Source organism: Chelon labrosus, assembly GCF_963514085.1.
Source record: "Chelon labrosus genome assembly, chromosome: 15".
In the NCBI taxonomy this organism is placed as follows: Eukaryota; Metazoa; Chordata; class Actinopteri; order Mugiliformes; family Mugilidae; genus Chelon; species Chelon labrosus.
This window is the reverse complement of record NC_140348.1, coordinates 27,998,977-28,019,206: the sequence shown is the minus strand read 5'-3', so window position 1 is coordinate 28,019,206 and position 20,230 is coordinate 27,998,977. Positions and strand designations below refer to the sequence as shown.

Here is a 20,230-nt window from a genome sequence, read left to right as displayed (position 1 = left end):
CCAGCAGCAGCAGCGGCAGAGAGGAGGAGGAGGAGGAGGAGGAGGCTGTCAGGAGTCAGACCAGAGAAAGTGAGAGTTAAATAATAATGACGTCACATTAAACAGTAAAACAGAACATTTAGAAAATGAGACAAATCATTAAAGATAATGACTGAATGACTGAATTAAACTCATTAATTAATCAATATAAGGTTTTATTTTGTATCAGGTGGATGTTTCCAAATCTTACCTTGAGGCAGGTGGACTCTCGCGAGATTTCTGAGATCACGTCGAGGGTTTTTAAATACCTGAGGAGGTAAAGCTACTGGAGATAAATAAAGAATCCATATTCTTATATTTTAATACTTATACACAGCTAGGTTTATATATATATATTCTTATTATACCTTATATAATTTTATATATTGTGATATTATTTCTTATTTTATTTATATTTATACTGCATGGCTGTTTTTTTTTATATATAAAAAATATATATAATATATATAATATATATATATAATAGTTTAATATATTCTTATTTTATTTATACTTAAAACTAAATGAAAACACACTAAACAGCAGTGATATATAATTATAAGTCTAATCCAGTCTCCTGACTCCATGAAGGGGATTTTTATTTTAAGGACTCAAATATGATATAGTATAGTTATAGTATAGTTATAGTATAGTTTTTTTTGTGTCAGAAATTAAACCTTTTAGAGAAATCATTCAGACTCGTGTTTTTCCTTTTAAAAGCGTTTTAATGGCTTTTCGCACATATGTAACAGAGACGGGGACAAGTCTACGGGAGCAGATCAACTAGCAGTGACCCCTGGTCCACGTTACCTACAAACCCTGGCCCCGCCCACCAGGCTTACAGCCCCCACCCCCCTGACCCCCCCACCCCACCCCATCGTGGCTTTATTTATTGATTGTGCAGTATGAAGAAATATCTCGTTACTATGGTTACAGTGACAGAGGATTTTCACACGATATTTATCAAATCTGCAGAGAATGAAGCACAAAGAGAGAAATGAAAAATAATAAAATTAAAAAAGAAAAGAAAAACTATGTCAGAGCCAATCAGCGAGTGTTTCACCACTAAACCAGCACCACCAGCACCACCTGCACCACCTGCACCACCTGCGCCACCTGCGCCACCTGCGCCACCTGCGCCACCTGCAGCTGTGGAGGCAAAACAAACGCACCCACCTGCTTCACGTCTGTGGCAGCTACAGAGGTTCATTAAGGACAAAATGAAAACGATTAAGTCAAGTCTGAGACCTTCACTCATCATCACTGACGCTTCAGATTCATTCACTTTAAACTCGTTAACAGCTTTAGATCCACAATCTGTCAGAACCAGAAGAAGCTAGCTCTAAGTGCTGCTGTTGTTCCTCCACGCATTAAAAACACAAAGTCCTTCATCGTGATGGAGATAAATAAATTCAGTCTAGTTTCAACTTATTATAGAAGATTGTGGAAATAAAACTAGAAAGAGTCAGATTTGTGGGGTTTCTTGTCACTGAAGAACTTCTGCAGGTTCCACCGACGACAGTGGAAAGAAATCCTCTTTAAAAGAACCGAGTGAACGGCAACGCTTTAACATCTACACACTAAATAAACCTTAGACGTAGCTCAGCTGGAGAAAATAAACCTTTAAACATTCTCACTGGTCTCTCTCCTTCAGATTTATTAAGTTCTACTCAAACGAAGCTTATTACGGCCGGTGGCTCATTAGTAGAAGGAATAATAAGTGAAATTAAACACAGGTTTATTTTTTAACAGTTTTGTTATACACAAGTTATACATACAGTTCAAAGCACCGCGGGGTAACGCTCCAAATTACTACTTCCTGCTTCCTGTCGGTGCAGGAAGTAGACGACGCCGTAGCTTTTGGGTTGCAGAGCGGTTCAGTGCGTCATAAAAAGCGTGACGGTTGGAGAAGCTGAGGTGTAATTTGAGAGGGTTACCCCGCTGTGGTCTCCCCAGGACAGAGGGATACACGTCATCTTGCAAAGACAAGGCCTCGCAAAAAAACTGAGGATGGAGCCTAAACAGGGACTAAACCAAAAAACCCACCGGAGGCAGCGTTCAGGGAAAAGCAGAGACGACAGGAAACACAAAGGAAAAGCAGGAGGAAGAGTAAAGCAGGACGTTCTCCTCTACATCACGGCGTCGTTGTTGTTCAAACTCTGGCTTTTCATTTATTTCTACAACAGCAGCTGCCTCACACTCCTTCAACCAGATCCTTATTGTTTTAATTTCTTTGTTTTTTTAATTTTTATTATTTTTTTCTTCTGCTGCTTATTTTACAAAAAAAATAAAAATAATGAGAAACTGAAAAAAGTAGGAGACAGGTGGAGGCGCTGCAGCTGAACTGTAGCTCTGAGCCGGACCGGACGGTTGATAGGCACAGAGTGGAGAGTTTTGGCTCGGAGCTTGCATGCTGGAGTCACGCTTTGAGAGGAAGAGGAGGAGGAGGAAGAGGAAGGGGGGGAGAGAAGAAGAGGAAGAGCAGCTGTTTGGGGTTTGAGCTGCTAAAGTTATCAGAACAGATTGTTAAACGTGGAGTTACACTTGAAGCTGCTATGAACAGACTCTAAATCAAATATTCTGTTGATAATGAGGAGTGACCCCAAACAGCCCCAGAGGAAGAGGAAGAGGAAGAGGAAGAGGAGCGTCTATTTCTTCTTGCTGAACAGACTGAAGCGTTTCTCCTTGTCTTTCTCTCGTTTGCCCGGGCTGGACTCGGCGGCCGGCGTGGCGACGGAGGCCGGCAGCGTCTGGGCGCGTGCGGCGGGGGCCGGCGTGCTGTGGCTGCTGGGGGTCACCTCCAACTTATCACCTGACACAGCGGCTGAGATGGCCGAGATCCACGTGTTCATCTCCTCCTGTAAGATGAAGAAAGATGAGAGAAAGATGGAGCAGGTCAGTATGAGGAGGTGACTCAAAACAGTTGACAAAGAATGAACACATGAACCAGAGACATGAGACTAAAATGAGCCAATATTACATATCAGAGAGGAGCTCCTCTAGGATTAAATCAGAGTCCATGTGTTCAGAAGTGTTTCCATCAATGTAATGAGACTCAGGTGTGGTTCAGTTCCTGGTTTAGTTTCAATAAATCAGGGATTTGTCTCAGTCTTTCCAATCTCTAAAGAGTTTGGAAAGAAGAACAAGATGAATGTTTAGGAACGGCCAAGTCAAAGTCCTGACCTTAATCCAATAGAAATGTTGTGGAAGGACCTGAAGCAAGCAGTTGATGTGAGGAAACCCACCAACATCTCAGAACTGAAGTGGTTCTGTTCTGAGGAATGGGCTAAAATTCCTCCAAGCTGCTGCAGACCACTGATCAGCTGTTACCAGAAACATTTAGTGACAAGGAGGTCACAGCAGATACTGGAGACAAGGAGGACATGATATGTAATATTGGCTCACTTTAGTCTAATCTAATGTCTCATGTTCATTGGGTTCATCTTTGTCTACTTTCAGGACTTGTGTTAAAATCTGTTGATGTTTTGAGTCATTTGTATGAGTCACTGTATAAAACACAAAACCAAAGTAAATATAATATTAAAAATCAACTTTCAAACATATTTCTATATAAAAGGATTAATTGAATTCTTACGTCATCTTTGGCTTGGAAGAGATACTCATTCCCGTCAGTGATCCTGTGGACAGAGATGAATTAATATTTACAGGACGTTTAAACTCCAGCACATTTATTTCATGTCTTTTTCAGCTGCTGCAGCTTTAAACAGAATAAAACAACATCTGTAGTTTAAATGAAAAAGTTGAGAGAGAGTTGAGTCAGCATCTGAGATTAAACTCACTTCAGCTTGAAGACGTGCTTCTTCTTCTTGTAGTCCAGCGCCACCTCACAGACGGCGTCCTTCAGGCTGACGGGGATCTCGCTGTGGTACGGGATGCCCTGACTGGCGCTCTTCTGGTCCTTATAGAAACCCATCTCCTGCTGGTTGATCACACAGTAAACGTTGTGCCACGACCTGCAGGGAGACGACACAGCAAGCACCATCAACATCTGGACTTGATTTGGTTCAAGGCGGATGAATCCAGAAGCAGCTAGCCTCAGCTAACTCTGAATGTCTCAGTCATCATGTCAGAGTTTCTTCTTCTGTCTCAATATTTCATCAACAAATGTAACTGATCTAGTTTTATTATCTTCTGTCCTTTAGAGTCTATCACATGATTCTACATCAACTATCAACCACATGGTGACTGGACTGATAGAATCTGAGCCCTGAGCCTTAGTTTAATACATGATCCTTTGCCTCCATCTAGTGGACTAATGGTGGTACTACACATAATAAACACCCTGTAGCCATCCTGTATGAACCTTTACAACATTATGTAACATGCCTTGGTGCTTTTCTGTGGGGACTGTGAACCATAGTCTTATGGATTCTAAAATGTGCACAATAAACAAAAGACTGAGTGTTTGTCTCTACCTGCTGGAAGCCTTCTTGTTGTGGCCCTCCCACTCATGTTTGCGGTGCAGGAAGCCCTCCAGTTGGGACGTCGGAGCGTCCGGTTGAGTTTTGGCGGGAAGGGTCGCCGCCTGGCTGGGCTTGGCTTTACGGGACGCCCCGGGGGACCCCGCAGGACTGGGCTCCGACGTCCCGTTCACCACCTCCGCTCCTTCAACGTTCTCCTGGAATCAGAGCAGATACAGAGGAGTTAGAGGACGACTGTGGACGGATGGAGGAGGATGAATGTCTTTCAGAAGCTGTGAATCAGAAACGCGACATGCAGAGCAGAGAAGAATCAGAGGAGTTAACTTCATCTAGACCTGGTTCAATAAACCTCTGAGCTCAGGGCACCTTCCCACCCCAGCACCATCCCAGGAACTAAAGAACTAAAGGAAAACATGAGGTCCTCAACGTTCACCCTCAACCTCAACATCATGTGTTTAGTGTAAGAAATGTTAAATAATACACTTGTTTAAAATATTTAAAGTTATTAATGTACTGTGATAAGATTCCACATGTACGCTTTAGTCAGATATGTGTATCTATGACAGATGTATGTTTATCTTGCTGTTCTCTTCTCTCTTTCTTCTGTCTCTACCCGGCTGGCCTTAGGCAGATGGGTCCCTCCATATGAGCTGGGTTCTGCTCAAGGTTTCTTCCTGTTAAAAGGGAGTTTTTCCTGCCACCGTTGCCTTCAGGCTGCTCTGGGGGTTTCAGGCCGGGTTTTTGTAAAGCGTCTTGAGACGATTTGTATTGTTATTGACGCTATATAAATAAAATTGAATTGAATTGAATTGAATTGAATAACAGCAGATAACATCTTGACTTTCACAAAGTTCCCAAACTTCCTGACTCTGAACTAATCTAACACAGAACTGAAACTACTCCGCCCATCAGACCACAGACGTCGGCTGCAGCAGCCTTTTAATCGATTAGTGAGATTTAAACAGTGATTAGAAGAACGTCAGAGCACAGAGAAGGAACACGCTCCAAACATGCACTGATCACATGTTTCACGTCATGTCATGCATGAAGAGAGAGAGAAGAGACACCACACAAAAAACAATCTCAAACAATTATCCACAAAATTGCTTGAATCTCATTACTGGGCGTCATTATCATTATTATTATTCTTATTATTCTTATTATTGGTGGGGAGGAGGAGCGAATGCCATTGGCCAAGTGTCAAAAGAGATTTTATGTTTTCACACCACACCCACTCCAACCGGATGCTCATTACCCCGTTACTGAGCTCTTCGAAGGTCGGCTGGATGAATCCTGGGAGCTTTAACGGACGGCTGCAGGAGCTGGAGACGTCCCGGGAGCTTTTTAGAGGACGTATGGACTAATCCTCACTGAGACCTGGGCTTCACTTGGGTTTGTTTTGGTGCCACATGTTGAGCGTTGGACCAGAGAGCGATGGTCAAAGTTTGGACTATCAAGGATTCTTCCAACATACGATCAACTCTGAGAACATTTTGTTTTCTCTTTGGGACATCTTGACATCCCTGAGGGCGTCTCACTGAGCGACTGAAGAACTGAACCAACAACCCAAGAACCTTTAAATCTCATTTAAACCTACATGTTTGGGTTTAGACCTTTGAGTAGAAATCATTTCCTACAGCAAATAACAAGCTAATGTTGCTATTTGTTATATTTGAACTAAGATGAGAAGCTGATGAGGCCATCATCCAAGACTCTGTTCAGACCTCACATCAACATCTGGTCTCACCTGTCCATCTCTAAGTCCCTGTGTCTAAATGTGTCTCCACCTGGTCTTAATCTAAATGTGTCTCCACATGCGTCCCCAGCCAGCACTTGAGATCTGATCTCAGTTTGTGTGTCTGTAAATCAGCAGCGCCATCATGTGGTCAGTAGAATATTGTAGCAGCTGCTGTCTCTAATGGATCTCTACCTACCGCTGGATCAGAACCATCAACAGCTGCTGGTTGACTTGGAGACATGATCCAGATGTTGGAACAAGATGGAAAGACTCTCACATGTTAAGATCTGATTTATTTTAGAGTTGACTCTAGTTCAGTTTAGTTTCTAGTTTAGTTTGGTTCTCAGCTCTAAGGCCAGAATCTTTTAAAAGGCTCTCATTACTAATGAACAGACATCACACTACCAAAGGAAGGAGGTCACATGTGTCCCAGACCACCTCCACATGTGGACTGACACCAGATCAGTGTTCACACCTGGACCTGTTTAACCGGACACTAAAGACCAGACCAGATCAGGACAGAGTCTGAATGGGGCCTGAGACAAGGTCATTGTTTCCTTAAATCCAATTGTTTCTGCTAAGTCATGACCAATCACAAAACAGTTTGCAAGACAAGAAAGAACTTTGTCTTGATTGCACTGAAACGAAATAAAGATGTGAAAGTCACGAGTCGAGTGTCTAAACGGTTCAGATCAGACATTTTGATTGGCTGTTGTGCTTTAACATAGTTATGAGACGCTGAAGATCTCCACATTGCTGGTTTTTTACAATATCAAAAATTGAAACCACCACTAACAACAACTACAATCTGAGGGTGGTAAACGTCTACATACTCTCTGTTTTAAACATTCATGGCTTAAATAATCCAGATAGATTGTCTACTTATTAAAGTCTCAGGATGAAAGCTGGTGAAGAAGATGAGATGAAGAATCGTGACAGAAACTCCAACTGAAATGCTAATGAAGGTGACAACATGCAACAGCAGCAACTCCACATAAAAACCCAGAGTGTGGACATGGAGACATGACACGGAGACAAACCAGAACAGAGTGAACCGACTGATTGTGACGGTTTATTGGGAATGTGTGTTAGTACTGGAGGAGCTGGATGGACATGCAACAGAAACCAAGAAAACAACAAGATGTTAATGAACCGGAACTGAATAAATATAATGAGGAGAGGCACAGAGGAGCAACACAAACACACACACATCCTGGGAAACGTGGGGCTAAACTTTCTAACATGAAGTCGAGGAATGATTCAGAAATGGATTACAGTCAATATGTAGAATGATGCTATGAGAGAAAAGACCATGTCAAAGAATAAACTTTACTTCTGAGGAAAACTGTTGAATGTCACGTTTAAACAATAAAACTTGTAGATACTTGGTTTGTAATTGGTCGTTTTTTCCTTAAAAGTCGTAAATTATCAAGTTTAGAAACAGAAGTTGTGAAAGAAGAAGAAAACTATGTTTATTTCTACTGTTAAATTATAGTTTTGGTCCATTTCTCTGATTTAAACTGTGAATCTATTTTAGATTTATTCTATTTTACAGGAATGTAGAAAAACTAATCTGAAGTTTCCACAACAGATTAGACATCAAATGAAGTTTAACATGCAAACATGATTGTACATGGAATGGATTGTTGCATATACATATGTATATGTATGCTGCATGTGTATTAGTACAATATGAAGATGGTGAATATGACCGTTTGGGATGTGGGAGTTACTCTGCTATTTTTTTGCTGAATTTGGGAATACTCTCCCTCTACAAAAACAAACAGATCTTCTTATTGTATATACAGTCACAGTTAATATACAGACTGACAATGTCAAGAGTTATGGATCAAATTAAACTTAATAAAGTGCTTTTTTTATTTTAAGACAATAAGAATAAGATGTAATTTTTCTGATCAGTAAAAGAGAATATTACAATGTTTTAATGGTTGTTTATGGATTAATAAATGTTTTACGGTGTGAGTCAATGTGCTGATGACGCCATAGTTTACATAACAGAATATATTTCTTCCATAAAGATCCACATTAAACTTTTAAGCTGCTTAAAATCTGTTATTTTAAACAAATATTACAATGTTTTAATTGTTATTTATGGATTAATAAATGTCTTTTTCCAGTTTTGTTTCACCATGTGTGACAATATGCTGATGACGCCATGGTTTATATTAGAGAATATATTTCTTCCAATAAACTTTATCTCGCTTAAAATCTTTTATTTTAAGACAACAACAGTAAGACATTTAACTGCTCTGTTTAAGAGATTATTACAGTGTTTTAATGGTTATTTATGGATTAATAATTAGCATCTTTTTCCAGTTTTATTTCACTGTATGTGTCAATGATGACGCCGCAATTTACATATTTCTCCCATAAAATGTCTCTGATTCATCTGATTCATTTAAAACCTGATTTTCTTTTTGGGGGGTTTGTTTGTGTCCTGAGAGGGAATCTATTTCGTTGGCGGCTTCCTCAGCTGTTCATATTCCACAGGGTGAGCTTATAAAGGATGACGTACACGAGCAGAAACATTAAGAGCTGAGGGGAGAGGATGACGGGGGAGTCGAGCTGAGGGAAGACATGGGGGAGAAAGGAGGAAGGAAAGAAGTGAGGAGGAGGAGAGGAATGAATCGAAGAAGAAGGTGCTGGCTTGTTTCTGGTGAACATGTGTGTGTGTTTGTGATCCCATAAACCATTTAAAAGGTCACAACTAGATGTGGACTCTACAACACCACAACCTTTCTCTGAACAGCAGGAATCATTTGATTAAAAACAATAAGAAGGATTTAGGAGGGCGTGGAGGTCTTTAAATAAAACCCTCTTAAATTAAAATTAAGATCACTTTTCCAATCAGTGCTTCCCGGCCTCCGAGGCTGTTTAAGTGATTTCCTGTTTAATTCTATCAGTATCTTAAAACAACAATGATTCATATGAAACCTTCAAAGCTTGTTCTAACTATAAAATAAGAGATTATTAATCAGTGATGAACACAAGGATACGATGAGCGTATGTGAGGAAGAACAAACAGCACATCTGGTTAACAGAGTCACAGATAAACTGTACGAGCTCAGAGCTCAGTCAGGTGTGTGTTGTTGTGATGTGTGTTGTTGTATTTCAGTGTCAGGGTGCAGCCGTGGTCCTGCGGCTCTGCAGGGTGCTGCTGTATTTCTGGTAGGCAGGAGAACGGTAACTAACCCTGGGAGACTCCTGGTCGGACGGCAGCCCGTTCTGAGACACCGGCTCACTCTCCCTGCAAACGCACAACACACAACACAATTATTATCAGAATGAGTTTATAAATGAGACTTTATATAAAGAAACCTCTACAGTTCTGAATGAAAATGACTCAAAGCAGAATTTCACACAAAGAGAATGTGTCTGTGAAGGTTCTCAGTCATCCAGGTCATGGTTCGTCCAAAATGTGTTTAAAAAACTGGACTTGTAGAGTTTTTGAGAAGACATTTCATCACTGATCAGAGTAGCTTCTTCAGTTCTAAGGGACTGGTGGGAAGTCTGAGGTTTGAACAGGAAACTCTGTGGGTGACCCATCAGAACCCAGCTTGTTTGTGTAAACAACCAGTAGAACGCTTTTTAAACACTTTTTGGATCAACAAAGAGAACCCAATCAAAGACTACAGAGTTTGGAACCCACAAATAATCCACAGTCAGACAGATTGAAGACGACTGTTCCCCTCCACAGGAGTGGTCCACCAACAAAGATCACTCCATAATAGTCTGAGAGGTCCCAGAGGAACCCAGGGGAACTTCTAAGCAGCTAAAGGCCTCTCTCTCATTGGCTGATGTTAATGTTGATGAATCTGAAGGACACAGCTCTGGATATTTATTTTGAGTGGGACTGACACGATCATTAAGACAATCAATTAGTTGTTTAAATCATTTCTTAAAACAATGTCTTAACCTTTCCAGAACATATTAATGTTTATCACTGATGATCTGATGTTGAGCTGATGAAGAACTAGAGTCGGGGAGGTGGAGATTCATCTGATGATGATTGAGGAGGATGGAGGTTGTGTTTTTGTTCTTCAGTCACATCCTCCACAGCTGAATCAACATCTCTCTCCGTTATTAGAAACTAAAGCTGATCAGTAGTGTACCTAATGAAGTGGCCAGTGAGTGTATTTACTGCTGTGTGGTCTGACCTCTGCTGTACTGCAGCGTCTTCCTCTGCTGTCGGTGGTTGCCTCCTCCTCTCTTCTTCCTCTTGCCTTCTTCTCACTTCCAGTAGCTCCATCTGGAATCACAAACACAGCGTCAGCATCCCGTCACTATCGGACGTCCCGTCGCTCTCGGACGTCCTCTGATAAAGTCCTGAGAGCCTCACCGTGGTCAGCCTCTCCAGCGCAGAGAAGCGCTCCTCCCAGGTGGCGGCCGACTTCTCGAAGGCCTCGTGGCGTTTGATGAGCTTCTCCACCTCGTCCACGTTCTGGCCGATCTCCCGGCTGGACAGGTAGGGCTCCTGGCCCAGCAGCCAGGCCTCGGCCACGCCGGCGTCCCTGGAGAACTGGTGCACCTCCAGGACTGGACCAGACCAGACCAACCAGTTAGTCCACATTCACTCTCCTCAGAGTAGAAACCATTTATACGTGAAGGAGTCTCACCCAGTCTAAGCCACTCCCATCTGTCCTCCCACTTGTCAATCATGTCTTTCCTCTTGTCCGTCAACTGAAGCAACTTTTCTTTAATCTGTGAGGAGAAAACATTTCAGCAAATAGAAACCAACGTTGTTTGAATTCACACAAAAATATAATTTAAACCTTCCCAGATATTAATTTAGACCGTATTTAAAGGTTTGAAGTGAAACAGGAAGTGATCACATTCAAACCTTTTTAAATGAAACCTTCAACTAAAGGTCAAACTGAAGCCACACTTAGAACACTCACTGGCCAGTTCATTAGGTACACCAGTGACTAAACCTCCCTTCTAATGTTCACTTTAAAGTTGGATGATGATAGTGGAGTCTGAGGTTCTGTTAAACTGTTGTTAGAACCAGCTTTAAGTCTTTCTTTCACTGAAATCAGACACGTTTAAGACACTAACACAAGCTATTTATTTATTTATTTATCTCCACCTCCAGTTTAGATTTAGTGTACCTAATGAAGTGGTAAGTGACTGGATTTTTCCATACTGGTTCTCAAAATGGAAAATCTGGAAACCAGAAGTTAATTTAAATAAATCCAGTTGTGGCTGAAGGATGAGGACTGTGAGCGCGTCCACTAACATCAGTTAAAGTCTAAACTATCAGACTAGAACTCTTTAGTTTTTAAAGGACGTCTGCTGCGTCTCCACCTCCTCTGAAGCGTAGTGCTTCCTGGCCAGCAGGGCTTTGCCCAGCTCGATGCAGGCCGTGAAGCTGTCGTTGCGGGCGTCGATCTCCGCCTTGATGCCCTGGTGGTTGTTCATCAGCAGCTCCACCGACGACACGTCCCTGAGAACAAGACGCCTCGTTAGCTAGATCATTAAAACGTCCTCTAGATCAGATAGTAGAAAACACCCTGGTAGCAATGATATCATTCTGAACTCATTCAGCAACCCCTTGACTAGAACTGGACCAAGAGTTTAGAGAAATACCACAAAGGTTCTAGTAACAATAGAACCAGGCCCACTCTCCATCTGGACATGTGGAGAACCAAAGAACCCAAAGTGTTCCATGTTGGGTTCTTACCTCTTGAAAGGGAATCTGGCTACAAAATCCTACTGATTCCACTACAGGAGGCAACGTACACACAATTCAACCTTTGGACATTTTATTTCTCCTGGACATCATCACATTCTACCATTGTGATCATTATACAATCCAGAAGAAGATGGAGATTTCCTCCATGTTGTTCACACATGGAACTCCCCAGGGGAACCAGTCACCAAGGCATGCTACATATCAATGCTAAGCTAACTGTCATTACAAGATGGCTATATTGTATTTGTTATCTGTAGTACCACCATTAGACCACTAGATGGAGGTAGAGGACCATGTATGATTTAGATTCTATCAGTCAAGTCACCATGTGGTTCATAGCTGATGTAGAATCTCGTGATAGACTCTAAAGGACAGAAGATAATAAAACTATATCAGATACATTTGTTGTCAGTTGTTTTTAGATTTGATGAAATATTGAGACAGAAGAAGAAACTCTGACATGATGACTGAGAAATAAAAAGTTTGTCTGAGTGTTTCTCTGTTAGCTGAGGCTAGCTGGTTAGCTCTAAATGACACCCATGCTGATGGAGACATTTGGAGACATCAGCTAAAAACAGACTAATCGGTGTTAACGTCCGACCTCCTACCTGGGCTTCTCCTGCGCCTCGATCAGGCGGATGACGTCCTCCATCCACAGCATCAGGTCACGCACCATGCTGAAGAAGCGGAACTTGTCTCCGGTGTCGGACAGCTTCGCCCGCCGGCCCTCCGCCGCCTCCAGCAGGTTCTTCCAGGCCTCCAGGACCTGAAGAGGGGACGAGACGGCACACAGCGGGGTTCAGACCTGAGGGACCAGATGTTGGACTCCTCCCACACAAACAGCACTCCTGCAGACTCTTCATTCATTGACTAATAATCTGCTGCGTTGATCTCAGCTGTTCTGCTCTGTAATGAGCTGCAGAGGAACATAATGACAGCCGGGGAAATAAACCAATGGGACCGAAGCAAATAAAAACATTCAGACGTGCAGGCTGCAGCGGCAGAAGCTCCAACCACAGAGGTGGAGGGCAACAAAGCAACAGATCTGGCAAATATCACTACATCTTTATATCTTGTTGGATGTTTAACAGTGAGTGGCCTGGGGCAAGCAGGAAGCTTTGAAGCAATAACTGATTTTATTTCTACGCCATTCATTAAGCCAACAGCTGCTCAGACATCTGACGTTAACGTTGCAGCTAAAAAAGCTATTTGTTTTTTAACGAGCACCTTTTGCAGGTTTGGTGCTCAGGTCACGTTTAGGTCCAGACTGATGTGGGGTTCAGAGTCCTGGAGGGAGCAGGATCTGCCCGTGGTCCAGCATCTATACATCTGTTCTGCATCACAAACTAAGCTTATTGATCTTTATTGATCTTCTAAAGTCTCAGGTGAAAGCTACAGTCCTTCACTTTCATTCCTAGACACAAACACTGAAATGACTCCTAAACGTCAGGAGAGCTGCAGGTTCTAGGTTCTAGGTTCTACGGTCTGACACACGGCTGATGGAGCCTCGGCTGCAGACGCCTGCAAGCGACTACCAAGCCACTACGCTTCACTGCACATTTCAGCTTTTCATCTTCACCGACTCAACACACCTGAGCTGTGTTTGCAAACCGACGTGCGTTTGTTTGAGCCGTCTCTGCAGCCCAGCCGGGACGCAAACAAACAAACGGCACGAGTGTTTGCAAAGCTCCAGGTCTGTTACTGACTCTAGGCCGGAGCTAGTGGACAACGACTAAAATGTCTCTAAGGTCTATCGACATTTTAGTCTGAAGGATCGAAAGGAAAGTCTGAAACTGCAGCCAGAAATGAAGACTGATGCAAAGCTGATGCTTCTGGTGAACGGGGTCTCACCTCGCCCTTTCTCTTCTGGGTGGACAGAGGATGGTGCAGGGAAACGAACATACAGGGAATGGTCAAAACACAACGCCATCAGAGAAGAAACACTCAACAACAATCCACCGTCATCACATCCAGAGAAGATCAGGAGGACGAGAACGATGCAGCACCTTCCTCTGGAGTCTGAGCTACGCTAGGCTAATGGCACCTTCCTCTGGTCTTTGAGCTAAGCTAGGCTAATGGCACCTTCCTCTGGTCTCTGAGCTACGCTAGGCTAACGGCACCTTCCTCTGGTCTTTGAGCTAAGCTAGGCTAATGGCACCTTCCTCTGGTCTCTGAGCTACGCTAGGCTAACGGCACCTTCCTCTGGTCTCTGAGCTAAGCTAGGCTAACGGCACCTTCCTCTGGTCTTTGAGCTAAGCTAGGCTAATGGCACCTTCCTCTGGTCTTTGAGCTAAGCTAGGCTAATGGCACCTTCCTCTGGTCTCTGAGCTACGCTAGGCTAACGGCACCTTCCTCTGGTCTCTGAGCTAAGCTAGGCTAACGGCACCTTCCTCTGGTCTCTGAGCTACGCTAGGCTAACAGCACCTTCCTCTGGAGTCTGAGCTAAGCTAGGCTAACAGCACCTTCCTCTGGTCTCTGACCTACGCTAGGCTAACAGCACCTTCCTCTTGACTCTGAGCTAAGCTAGGCTAACGGCACCTTCCTCTTGACTCTGAGCTAAGCTAGGCTAACAGCACCTTTCCTTCTGATATGAACCTTAAGATGAGATCAGAAGGAGAACCCTGACTCTGCGTCTCTGAGCGTCCAAGATGCAGAAGAGAAGAAGAAGCTGGTGTCTCCAGTATTTTGACCACACCCTGTAAGATCTAAGAATGAGTTACTTTACTCTCTAAAGGCGGAGCCTCGTCTCTAAATGACCTGAGGACCAGTGTTAGTGTTGGAGCAGCAGCGGAGCAGCATGCATGAGGCCGACACGTCCAGGTCCTTTAAAGCCTTTCTGCTGAAACACTGAGGGAACGTGAACCCGGTCTGATCTGAGCCGGTCCAGACGAAAACCAAGCTCACCTCTCCTTCTCGCTTCTGAATGTCGTCGGCTTTGTCTCCAGCGTAGGCGGACTGCAGACGGACGGCGTCCTCCTGGAGCTGCCGGACCTGCAAGAGGGAAACGGTCCAGGCTTCAGACACGCTGCACGTTTTAACTGTTTTATTCCTGAGTCGTGGGTCAGTCCCGTACCTGCGTCCCCAGAGCCTGGATGTCGTGTTCGAAGGTGGTGTGCATCCTCTGCAGAGTCTCCACCGTGTTCTGGTCGCGGCCCAGCTCCTCGGGGAGCTTCTTGTGTTTGTCCAGGATGCGGTTGAGGATCTCCTTGGCGTCGTGGTAGAACTTGTGGAGCTCGTAGGAGGCGGCGAGGATCTGCGTCCGGGTGTCGATGAGCTCCAGCAGGTCGGCCCAGGCCTCGTTCAGGCCGTCCTTCCACTCGGCGATGGTGGCGGCGTCGCCGTGGCCCGAGTTGATCAGATCGTCCGCCTGGCGGTTGACGCCGTCCACGCGCTCCTGCCCGATGTTCCCCGTGTCCCGGGCGAATTCCCTGAAGCGCTCCTGCAGCATCTGGAGGAGGAGAGGAAGAGGAACACACCTTCATTAAACATCTGGAAAAATCAACCTTTTCTTTTTAGTTTTAGATAAAAAGAACTTCTCAAATCACGACATGATGATACTGGTTGGAGGTTTTAGAGTCAGAGTTCTTCCAGCTGAAACAGTTTTTATATAAAATAAGATCAGTAGATATGTGGAGCTCTAGTTTCCTTCTAAACACATCATCCTCCAGCTGATAAACGTTTAATGTGAGACTGTGAATGATGTGATGAACAGAAGTGAAAGGTGTTGCACTGACGGTGACGTGCTCGTAGTCCTGTCCCAGCTCGTGGGACCCGGCCACCACCTCCCTCTCTGCGATCCACTGCTCCAGGTCGTCCACCTCCCGGTTGAGCTGGAAGAGACGGAAGCGCTCGTCCAGTTTCCCCCGGCGCTCCTCGGACAGGTCCTTCAGGCCGGCGTACAGCTTGTCCACCTGAGACTGACGCATGCCGATGCGTTCGCTGCAGCGGGACGACACAGCGTCAGGGCGACACATTTCAACCTTCACTTCCTGCACTAACAAGAACAAAGGAAGGGGCAGCCCTCACCTGTCGGGATGTCCCGCTGCCACCAGGCCTCGGCTGGTGCTGGACAGCTGGTGGACGGTGTCGGCGTAGTCCTCCACCGCCTGCTCCAGGATCTGGTGCTTCTTCAGCATGGCCACGGAGCTCTGCTCGTCCTGAAGGAGACAAGAGACAGAAACAGAAACGTTCTGCTTCAGTGTGGAAAGTAACGACGCGTTAGGATCAGAGGACGATCAGACACGAAGAGAAACAGAAAACTAACTGAGGAACCGACAGGTGAAGTCAAACTAAGACGAGAAATGGGAAGTTAAACCAAGAAACTACTGAGATGAGTCAAGAATCATTGATTAGGAACAAACACCTCCTGTTATTACACGCTTCAGTTATTAAAGCTATTAAAACAAGATTCAGCTCAAACTTGTTCTTCTAGATATTGTTTTATATAAATATAATATATAAATATATAAATAAGAGATTTTGATCAAGGACATATCTCTATTAACATCTATTACTTCACTAAAATCTTTTTAATAGTTTCCTGCTTAAAACTAAAACCTTATAATTAGTACCACCGTCAATAACATCATTAGTATATTTCATCCGATAAGAAAATACTTCTCATCAAAATATATTGAAGTACTTTTCTTTTATTTTCAACTATTAAACGTCTCATAAAACCAGTGGGCTTATTTATAATGGCTCTAAAATTAGTGAAAAACTAGGGAATAGCTCCTTAAAAATAAATAATGGAGCTAGGAACTGGAAGTTAGGTCCACCTGCTCCTGGGACATGTGAGACTTGTCCAGTGAAGACAGTCTTCCTGCATCACTGACAACCGTGGGAGAGATGACGAGCTGACCATTAAATCACCAGACGTTAGTGTTCTAGGGTTAAAGTAATTCACAGCAGCCTCCTCCTCCTCCTCCTCCTCCTCCTCCTCCTCCTCCTCCTCCTCCTCCTCCTCCTCACCTTGGCCTTCTCCTCTGACATCATGTAGAGCTCCTGCTCACTCATCCAGGCCTCGGCCTCGGCGGCGTCGAAGTAGTACTGCTGGGCCTCGTGGGCCTCGCTGAGGCGGCCGTGGCGTTTCTCCGTCTCCTTCCTGATCTGCTCCCACAGAGACTGGAAGCCGGCGAGACGCTGGCGGATCAGCTCGGCCATCGGGGAGTCGTCCCTCAGGACGTGCTGGCTGCGCTCGAAGATGTCGTCGTAGCGAGGCTGGTGGCCCTGGATCTCCTTCTGCAGCGTCTGCAGAGGTCACAGGTCAGAGGTCAGAGGTCACGCAGAGGCATCAGAGACTTTAGGCTCTTTGGAAGGTCCTGGACCTGATGACTCAGAGCTGAGAGGGTTCAGTACCTGGTTCTTCTTGATGAGCAGCTGGACGGTCTGCAGGTTGTGTCCGTGGTCGGTGGACGTGGCCAGAGGCATCCTCTCCTCCACCCACAGCTGCAACCACACATCACATCACATCAGATTCATAAGAGACACATCAACATTCAGTGAGTCTGTTTAAATATCTGACATCTCCTCTGGTCAGAAACATCACTGTCACCAGATCAGAACCTGTGTTGGAGGTTGGATTTAAACAGTGTGATCAGTTGAGGACTCTCTGAGACGACCTCTGTGACTCTTTGTTTTTATTGATTCAGTTTCATTTAACGTTCTCTGCTCACTTCCTGTAATCCTTCCTCTGCTGCTACTTCTGCTCCAAACAGCACGACTCCCACTACCTCTTGGTTCTGGTTCCTGTTTCAGGTCTTTAAACGGTTTCAGTCCCAGACTCGTTCTACTCACGATCTCGTCCTCCACGTCTCTGTTGAACTGGTGGATCTCTCTGGACGTCATGAGGTGGTCGCGTCTCTTCTTCAGAGGATCCTGCAGCGACTGGAACTTCCTCTCCACGCCGATCCTCTGGCCGTCCACCTCCTCCGAGCCCTTCCCCTCCTGGCTGAGGGCCTGGGACTGGCCCTGCAGCTCCTCCACCTCCTTCTGACGCACCTCCACCTGGCTCTCCAGGATCTGCAGCAGGAGGAAGAAGAGGAGGAGGAGGAGGGAAGTGATCAGGTCATGAGTGATGAAGGATCTGAACAAACTTCAGAGTAAAATATAATAAAATCAAAGAGACATTGTTTCTAGTTCTTAGCTTTCAACCATCGTCTACTTCTTCAGATCAGCTGAGCTGTATCCATGACAACCCAGTAAACTGTCCATGAGGCTTTTTAAAATGTTTATTAGAAGAATTTAAATTAGGTTTTTTGAGGAATAATCGAATAAAAATAAAAATATTAAATACTTATTTTAACGAGGAGAATTAAATTAAATGTCCTCAGATACGACAAAATGCAAAAAAATAAAAATAATAAAAAAATAATAATAATAAATGTTATATTTAAAAAATAGGTTAAAAAAATGTTTAGAAAATTAAATATCCTAAAAAAATATTCAGATGTTATTTTTTATTATTAATTTTATAAAATAATAATAAAAAATAATAATAATAATTTAAAAAAAATTAACAAAATTAAATAATTAAAAATAAAACAGAAGCCAGAAAATGCAGCTTTACAAAAATGAAATATCCTTCCTCGTCTCTTCTTAACTCTTCAAAACAAAAAAGATCGTCTGCAGCAGAGACGGCGTCAAGAAGAAGACGAAGACGAAGACATCTGGACACAGTGAGAGCAGGAAGACGATTAGTTTTTATTCCTCTTGTGTTTCACTACTAATGATCTGCCTGGTGCTATCTTTGTGAAGAGTGTTGGCTCGTAACACATCAAATGAGAGATTATATAACTGCTGAGAGAGAGAGAGAGAGAGTGTTTGCACCAGTGGATGAATTATGTAAAAGCTCTCTGACTGTAAAAATGGAGATTTTCCAGCACTGACTCGATTCCTTCCAGGAATTTAAAAGGTTTGGATCAAAGACACTAAAGATAATTCATCTGCATCATGAGACAGGATTTAAATTAGAGCTTTAGAGACGTGTATGTGGAGGAAGAGCTACCTGACAGACTGAATCCTGGGATAAATGTTCCTGAAACGTGACTGCAAGGCTCAGCAGGAGGAGGTTTAAGGAGGAACACAGGCTGTAGTTCCTCTAACGTCCACTAGAGGCTCCAACAGAAACCTTTAACCTACATGTGAAGGGTTTCTGTAGCTTTAGAGCTGGTTCAGTTCTGTGGTTATTATGTCGTAACCCTGGTTTCTAACATCGGAGATCAGGAAGAACACACTGACGTCCCTCTACCATCTAAGAGCTTCACCATGAGGTTGATGTTTTTATTTTGATAGATGTGTTTTAAGTGACTAGCATGCTGCGACTCAAACAGGTAGCACCTCGATGTGAAGGGTTAAAGGCTGAAAGGTAGAACTGTTTTAAACCTGCGCTGGAGTTCCCCTTCTATAAACATTAGTGGAAGAGAAACGGTTTACAGGAAGCCGGTTGCTTCCCAGGACCCATCCCCGGCTCTGAAGCAGCGTACCTGTTGTTTCTTCAGCAGGATGTTGACGGAGGTGAGGTCTTTGCCGTAGTCGTCAGACTGCAGCTGTCCCTCCAGACTCGCCATCCACTTGTCCAGGTCGGCGCAGCTCTGCGTGAACAGCTCGGCCTTGTTGGCGTCAAACAGACACTTGGCTTTGGTCTGCGTCGTCGACTCCAGGTCGTCCCACATCGTCTTCAGGGACGCCAGCTTCTCTTTGACCATGGCCTCCGTCTCTGGTTTCTCTGCCATCAGAGCCTGGCCGTCCTGGAAACACAACAGGCCGTCAGACACTAAGAGGAAGAGGTCAGGGACTTTTATTTGGCTCCACAGAGAAGAAGAAGTGAACTTGACTCTCTCAAACTTTTATATTTCTTAATGTCAACGTTGATGCATTTAAGACTCAGAGCTTCATCCCGTCTGCAGCTCGTTCAAAAGTCAACTACAACAGAGACCAGGAACTTCCTTCAGATCATGACTTAAAGAGTTTTATTCACTTACATCAACTTTGTGAAGCTATAAGAATAAAGTTTATGACTCTAATCAGGTCTTCTGAACCTGCAGCAGGATGTTATCACCACCAGACATCAGCCAGAAACACAAACTACACATTTCATTACAGTTCAGACTGAGTTCCTGCTTCCTCCTCCTCCTCCTCCTCTACCTTGTCGATCTTGTCCAGCCACTCCTTGTTGGACTGCAGCTCGGCCATGAACGCCTGATGTTTGAGCCACTTGCTGTGCAGGTTCCTGGCCTCGTCGTACGTCATGTCCTGAGCCGTCAGCATCTTCTCGTTGATCCACAGAGACAGCTGAGGACACAGAGCCACAACATGACC

General features: G+C 44.1%; 1 protein-coding gene across 2 annotated transcripts in view; it reads right to left on the bottom strand.

Annotated features, from left to right (window-relative positions):
- Positions 1–902: 902 nt before the first annotated feature.
- Positions 903–20,230, bottom strand: part of LOC311500666 (spectrin beta chain, non-erythrocytic 1) — an 81,348-nt gene continuing 62,020 nt past the window's right edge. For both annotated transcript variants that reach the window (XM_084562198.1, XM_084562197.1), the window contains 19 exons: positions 20,057–20,203; positions 19,396–19,659; positions 17,708–17,932; positions 17,270–17,359; positions 16,883–17,161; positions 15,938–16,068; positions 15,646–15,850; positions 14,985–15,359; positions 14,816–14,902; positions 12,520–12,677; positions 11,524–11,662; positions 10,836–10,920; positions 10,559–10,755; positions 10,377–10,468; positions 9,412–9,466; positions 4,455–4,657; positions 3,819–3,992; positions 3,614–3,656; positions 903–2,876 (listed from right to left, as the gene is read on the bottom strand). In XM_084562198.1, coding sequence (XP_084418324.1) covers positions 2,667–2,876; positions 3,614–3,656; positions 3,819–3,992; positions 4,455–4,657; positions 9,412–9,466; positions 10,377–10,468; positions 10,559–10,755; positions 10,836–10,920; positions 11,524–11,662; positions 12,520–12,677; positions 14,816–14,902; positions 14,985–15,359; positions 15,646–15,850; positions 15,938–16,068; positions 16,883–17,161; positions 17,270–17,359; positions 17,708–17,932; positions 19,396–19,659; positions 20,057–20,203 — 3,159 coding nt within the window. In that variant the 3' untranslated portion in view covers positions 903–2,666. The remainder of the gene's footprint in view (positions 2,877–3,613; positions 3,657–3,818; positions 3,993–4,454; positions 4,658–9,411; positions 9,467–10,376; positions 10,469–10,558; positions 10,756–10,835; positions 10,921–11,523; positions 11,663–12,519; positions 12,678–14,815; positions 14,903–14,984; positions 15,360–15,645; positions 15,851–15,937; positions 16,069–16,882; positions 17,162–17,269; positions 17,360–17,707; positions 17,933–19,395; positions 19,660–20,056; positions 20,204–20,230) is intronic.